Source organism: Salmo trutta, chromosome 28 (assembly GCF_901001165.1).
Source record: "Salmo trutta chromosome 28, fSalTru1.1, whole genome shotgun sequence".
Classification (NCBI taxonomy): Eukaryota; Metazoa; Chordata; class Actinopteri; order Salmoniformes; family Salmonidae; genus Salmo; species Salmo trutta.
Window position 1 is genome coordinate 19,032,608 of NC_042984.1, and position 6,186 is coordinate 19,038,793.

The window sequence follows — 6,186 nt, forward strand, 5'->3', positions numbered from 1 at the left end:
AAGTAGGGAACCTAACCTGTTACACTGGTAACTAATCAACTTATCCTCTGCAGCAGAGTTAACTCTGGCTCTTCTTTTCCATTGGCGATCCTCATGAGAGCCAGTTTCATCATGGCGCTTGATGGTTTTTGCAAATGCACTTGAAACATTCAAAGTTCTTGAAATGTTCCGCATTGACCTTCATGTCTTAAAGTATTGACGGACTGTCATTTATCTTTGCTTATTTGAGCTGTTCTTATAGAAAAACTATTGAATGAGTAGGTGTCTCCAAACTTTTGGTACTGTAGATGGAGTATGAACCAAATCACATATATTAAAATAATGTTGAGTGTTGTTCACTAACATCACATTTTTTGAAATGTCATATCTACATCATCACCAATGGGATCCAATGACAATTCGACTAGAGTGCTCAGGTATTTCAGTAGTGTGTGGGCGGTGTGCAGCGCAGACCCAGGCTATAAAATCACCCCTCGCATTCAACTGGTGCATGACATTGCTGTGTTGGCGGAGATACGTAACTCGTCTTTGTCGACGGAGCTGGAGCAAAAGTTTTTGCGCCTTTACTGTATGTTGAGAATAAAACATTTCAACCGTTTTTACGCGTCTTCAATCATCTGAAACTTGACAGGGGGAAATGGTATGTGCGCAATTTACATAACTTCTTAATTTTTAACTTTTTGCATTGAAATCCTAAATACGGGAAGTAAATTTTCCCCATTTCGGTGTTATTATTAATATTTGCAATCCTCATTGGCAAATGTAATGTTCACGCAGTCTGAAAATGTAGACCAACCTTTACTCGACGATTTGAGATGTTTCCTTTGAAAAATGTAAAACATTCAGCTCTTTATTGCCTTATGTCCATAACCTCAACCTGGTCCTACCCTCTATCCATTCCGTTTGAATGTATCCGTTTATAGTAAAGTTGATCGTTTGTTACTACGTTATTATAACAATGTAATACAGTATGTGCGGGAATGCATACTGTGGCTGCAAGAGAGGAATCCTAGGAATCTGTTGAGCCTTGGTGAAGAAGCCGATAGGTGGATGGTATGGGGCAGACGCAGTTGGTTGGGTCACATGCTTGAAGTTTTTAACCTTCAAATGGCAAATTATTTTGTTAAAATATTAGCCTACTTTACCTATGTTTAGGCAAGAGTCTAGGAAAGCAATGTCGTGATACACTATCTTCCTATACCAATTGTGTACATAAAGGAAAATGTAGGCTAGTGTACAGTCTATGGGCCAATGCATGATTACCAAAGAGAGGCCATTTGCTTTCTCAAGAATCAGCCATTCAAAGTATAACAAGCATGCGAAGCCCCTTTCGTGTCATCCTCATATAATAATTTACTTTCTATTCACGATTTAGGAGTTCTATTTTTCTTTGTGACAATGTGTTATTACACAGCATTTTAGTCTTACATTTTACAGATGCCACTTGCTTTTCAAATGTCAGTTGATTACCACCTTGTTGAAAACCTAGAATCCCCTCCTCCTGGGATCCAGAGCCAAGACTACAAATCTGGACATGCTGAAACATGTGTCTGGCAGATTTTTTTATAAACACTTTGGTACAGTTTCCCAGAGAGATTAAGCCTAGTCCTGGACTAAAAAAAATCCCCCTGAGTTTAGTCCAGCACTAGGGTCAATTTGTGTGTGGGAAACTGACCATCGACCTTATTTGAGTTCAGGACCTTTAGGATCATTATTTAGAATGACACGGTTACTTTAAATTTGGAGCCACTGTATTGCTCTCTACTTTTGGCATCACCTTTAATGACTTGAACCATGTGGTAATGGATACATGTAGATTTTTCCCTGGATTGATCTATTTCTGGTTTGCCCTTTTCGATCAACATTTAATTCAGCCCTCTTCAGTTATGACTGTGCTTACTGAGCTGTAACAACCAGCACAATTAGAAAAAATAACATACAGGAATGTTGTTATTAATAAATCCTACATGTCAGCATACTTTAATTCCTTGTACTGTTGTGTGTTGATATAGTCAGATTTACAGTATCTGGGTAAAATGGGCTTTGCTGTTTGTATATTTTCCACTTCAGACAGACTGTTTGAAGAACAGAAAGTAGTCATGGTGTTGTTTTTGGCCAACAGAGAGAGTGTATCTCCATCCACGTGGGCCAGGCAGGCGTTCAGACGGGCAATGCATGCTGGGAACTCTTCTGCTTGGAACACGGTGTGGGGCCTGACGGAGTGTTCAATGAAGAGGACCAGGGGCCTAATTCCCGGACTGACCCCTTCAACACCTTTTTCCACACCGGAAGTTCTGGCCGCCATGTTCCCAGGGCCATATTTGTGGACCTGGAGCCAACGGTGGTTGGTAAGCAAAGTCAATTGTAACCTTTTGTTTTATTCTCCTCTTTCTCGCCATCCATCATCCATGTTTCGTGTGTGTGATTACACATGTGTAGTGTAAATGCATATCCATCCTCATGGGCCAGACAGGAGTGCTAATTGGGAATGAATTCATGCGGGCGGGGACCTGTGCTGGATGGAGCATGGTATTCAAACGACAAGACCATTGGTGGTGGCGGTGATGACCCATTTTTACACTTTCTTCAGTGAGCGTGACTCAGGAAAGCTTGTAGAAAGTGCTGTGTTTGTGGACCTAGCCAGCTGTAATTGGTAAGTGGTGGTGTATAATATTGATACAAAGATGAAAAGAAAGTTTAAGTTAAAGCTGCAATATGTAACTTTTTGGGCGACCGAACAAAATTAACATAAAAATGGGAGTTCTAGATCTGTCATTCTCATTGAACGCAAGTCTAAGAAGCGGTAGATCTGTTGCATGTGCGGCATTTCTATGCTTCTCATTTTTAAGTTTCGTTTTTGCGTCATTTATTTTCGGTTTTGTACACCAGTTTCAAACAGCTGAAAATACAATATTTTTAGTTATGGAAAATATATTTCACAGCGGTTTAGATGGTACAATGATTATCTACACTATACTTGCTTGTTTTGTCACATAAACTGAAATTAGGCAAACTATTAGAATTTTAGCAACCAGGAAATGGCAGGATGATTTCTGCATAGTGCATCTTAAAATGTTGAATAAATTAAATATTTGTTATTGATACACACCCCAAACTTTCACAACAATAACAACTGGGCCAACAACAAATAAAATGAACGAATAAAGAAAGCCCACACACAGCATATGCTGCTCCAAAGTACAGACAAGTTGGCTGCAGTAGTCCTTGCCAAGTGATAAATAATTAAAGTCATGTTACATAATATGGTGGGGCTGCTGATAAGCTACAGTATATGGTAAGTAGTGTGCATGAATCAAAACACTAACTCCACTGTAACACGTCTACAAGTGTTACTATGGCACATTAATAAATACTAGAAATCCTGATTGTTAAAATTGTCAGTGGTGGAAAAAGTACACAATTGTCATACTTTTCTTGTTTCTTTTAAATAACGGACAGCCAGAGGCACACTCCAACACTCAGACGTAATTTACAAACGTATTATATTGATTTAGTGAGTTTGTTAGATCAGAGGCAGAAGGGATGAGAACATGCTATATTGATATAGTGAGTTTGTTTAGATCAGAGGCAGAAGGGATGAGAACATGCTATATTGATATAGTGAGTCCGTTAGATCAGAGGCAGAAGGGATGAGAACATGCTATATTGATATAGTGAGTCCGTTAGATCAGAGGCAGAAGGGATGAGAACATGCTATATTGATATAGTGAGTCCGTTAGATCAGAGGCAGAAGGGATGACTACCTGTTATATTGATAGGTACGTGAATTGGACCATATTGTTGTCCTGCCTGAGCATTCGAAATGTAATGAGTACTTTTAGGTGTCAAGGAAAATGTATCAGGAGTAAAAAGTACATATTTCTTTTAGGATGCAGAGGAGTGAAAGTAAAAGTAGTCAAAAATAGAAATAGCAAGGTAAAGTACAGATACCCCAAAAAACTACTTAAGTAGTACTTCAAAGTATTTTTACTTAGTTACTTTACACCACTGAAAATTGTGCATCTACATTACACTGCTGGAAGGCGCAAAGTACAGCTTTATAGACTACAAAATAATCTGAGCACAGGACTGGGAATCAAGAACAAATCAACAATTGTGGTAATTCAGGTGACATTTCCTGTTGATGTCCTATATTTGTTGAAGAGTAATTGTTTTCCCCCCCAGATGAGGTCAGGACTGGGATGTACAGGCAGCTCTACCATCCTGAGCAGCTCATCTCTGGAAAGGAGGATGCAGCCAATAACTACGCCCGTGGACACTACACCGTGGGGAAGGAGATCATTGACGGGGTCCTGGAGCGTATCCGTAAAATGGTAAGTATCAATCACATTAAGACCTGATCTTTGTCATACAGTCAAAGGAAGGATTTGAGTCGTAATATATTAATAATATAGGCTAATATAAAATATATTGGCTAAGGCCAATATATTGTGCATCCCTAGTGTTGATCAATAGTTTTTCTCCCTAGACTGACCAGTGCACAGGGCTGCAAGGATTCCTCATCTTCCACAGCTTCGGAGGAGGCACCGGCTCAGGTTTCACCTCTCTGCTGATGGAGCGCCTGTCAGTTGACTACGGCAAAAAGTCCAAGCTGGAGTTTGCCATCTACCCAGCTCCCCAAGTGTCCACAGCTGTGGTGGAGCCATATAATTCCATTCTGACCACCCACACCACCCTGGATCACTCCGACTGTGCCTTCATGGTGGACAATGAGGCCATCTATGACATCTGTCGCCGCAACCTGGACGTTGAGCGTCCATCCTACACCAATCTCAACAGATTGATCGGTCAGATTGTTTCCTCCATCACTGCATCCCTACGCTTTGATGGTGCGTTGAATGTTGACCTCACAGAGTTCCAGACCAATTTAGTCCCATTCCCCCGCATTCATTTCCCCCTGGTCACCTACGCGCCCATCATTTCCGCTGAGAAGGCTTACCATGAGCAGCTGACCGTCTCTGAGATCACCACTGCCTGTTTCGAGCCATCCAATCAGATGGTCAAGTGTGACCCTCGCCATGGCATGTACATGGCCTGCTGTATGCTGTACCGTGGAGATGTGGTGCCCAAAGATGTGAATGCTGCCATTCAAAATATCAAGACCAAACGTTCCATCCAGTTTGTGGAATGGTGCCCCACCGGTTTCAAGGTAAGGAACATAATTGCTTCCCGTATATGGTTTATATTGCAATAGATAAGTACTATATTTCGTTCTCAGTCTAAGGGGTAATTTATTTATTTTTCTTATTCTATCTAATCAGGTTGGGATCAACTATCAGCCCCCAACTGCCGTACCTGGAGGTGATCTAGCTAAAGTCCAGAGGGCTGTGTGCATGCTGAGCAACACCACTGCCATTGCTGAAGCCTGGGCCCGTTTGGACCATAAGTTTGACCTCATGTATGCCAAACGTGCCTTCGTGCACTGGTATGTAGGTGAGGGCATGGAGGAGGGAGAGTTCTCTGAGGCCAGAGAAGACCTGGCTTGTCTGGAGAAGGATTATGAAGAGCTGGGTAGAACAAGCACAGAATCTGATGATGATGAAGCGGGTGAGGAATATTAAGAACAGAAGAACCATGCTGTCCTACCTGTCTATTAAAAATGTATTATTCCGTCTTCTTTGTATTCTTTCTATTTGTAACAATTCATTGTTGTATCTCCAAGCCCTGAACCAAAACAAGTTGTAAAAAATGTATCGACAGCCAAATACACTTGTTTAATAACACCCTGTTAATGTGTCAATTCCAAAGTGCCATGTTTTGCAATCGCAATGGCTTTCAGCTTCTGAATAAAGTCCGACTGTGTACAATATTGAGCAAGATGTTTTTTCTCTGCATATTTAATTGAAATTCATGATGAAGAACATGTTACAGCTGGGCCAGGCTCAACCTGGAGTAGACTGTATAACCTCACCCACATTCTGGTGACATGTTCTGTTTCAGTAATCATTTATTAAGGGATTATATTTAGTTTACTAACAGTATATTATGGTCTATGGATCATTACGGTGGAGCGCATAGCCTACTGAAGGAGTGGCGGTTCTAGACCATTTCAACTGGGGGCCAGTTACATTAGACGTTATTGTTGTCATCGTTTTCTTCACTGCATTGCAGGCATTAGCAGGCAAAAGACCACGTTCATAATCATCATCGTTGCCACTGTCTAAT

General features: G+C 41.0%; 1 protein-coding gene across 1 annotated transcript; it reads left to right on the plus strand.

Annotated features, from left to right (window-relative positions):
• The first annotated feature begins 466 nt into the window (after positions 1 to 466).
• On the plus strand, positions 467 to 5,830 carry LOC115165691 (tubulin alpha-8 chain). The gene is made up of 5 exons (XM_029718978.1): positions 467 to 640; positions 2,123 to 2,348; positions 4,186 to 4,334; positions 4,490 to 5,170; positions 5,283 to 5,830. The coding sequence occupies exons 1-5, from the start codon at positions 638 to 640 to the stop codon at positions 5,580 to 5,582; spliced, it is 1,359 nt and encodes a 452-aa protein (XP_029574838.1). The 5' UTR covers positions 467 to 637; the 3' UTR covers positions 5,583 to 5,830.
• The last annotated feature ends 356 nt before the right edge of the window (positions 5,831 to 6,186 follow it).

What these genes read in the sequence shown, in the direction of transcription:
- LOC115165691 (XM_029718978.1), top strand. An exon ending in CCTGGAGCCAACGGTGGTTG is followed by an intron (nt 2,349 to 4,185) that starts GTAAGCAAAGTC and finishes TTTCCCCCCCAG; the next exon opens with ATGAGGTCAGGACTGGGATG. An exon ending in GGTGCCCCACCGGTTTCAAG is followed by an intron (nt 5,171 to 5,282) that starts GTAAGGAACATA and finishes CTATCTAATCAG; the next exon opens with GTTGGGATCAACTATCAGCC.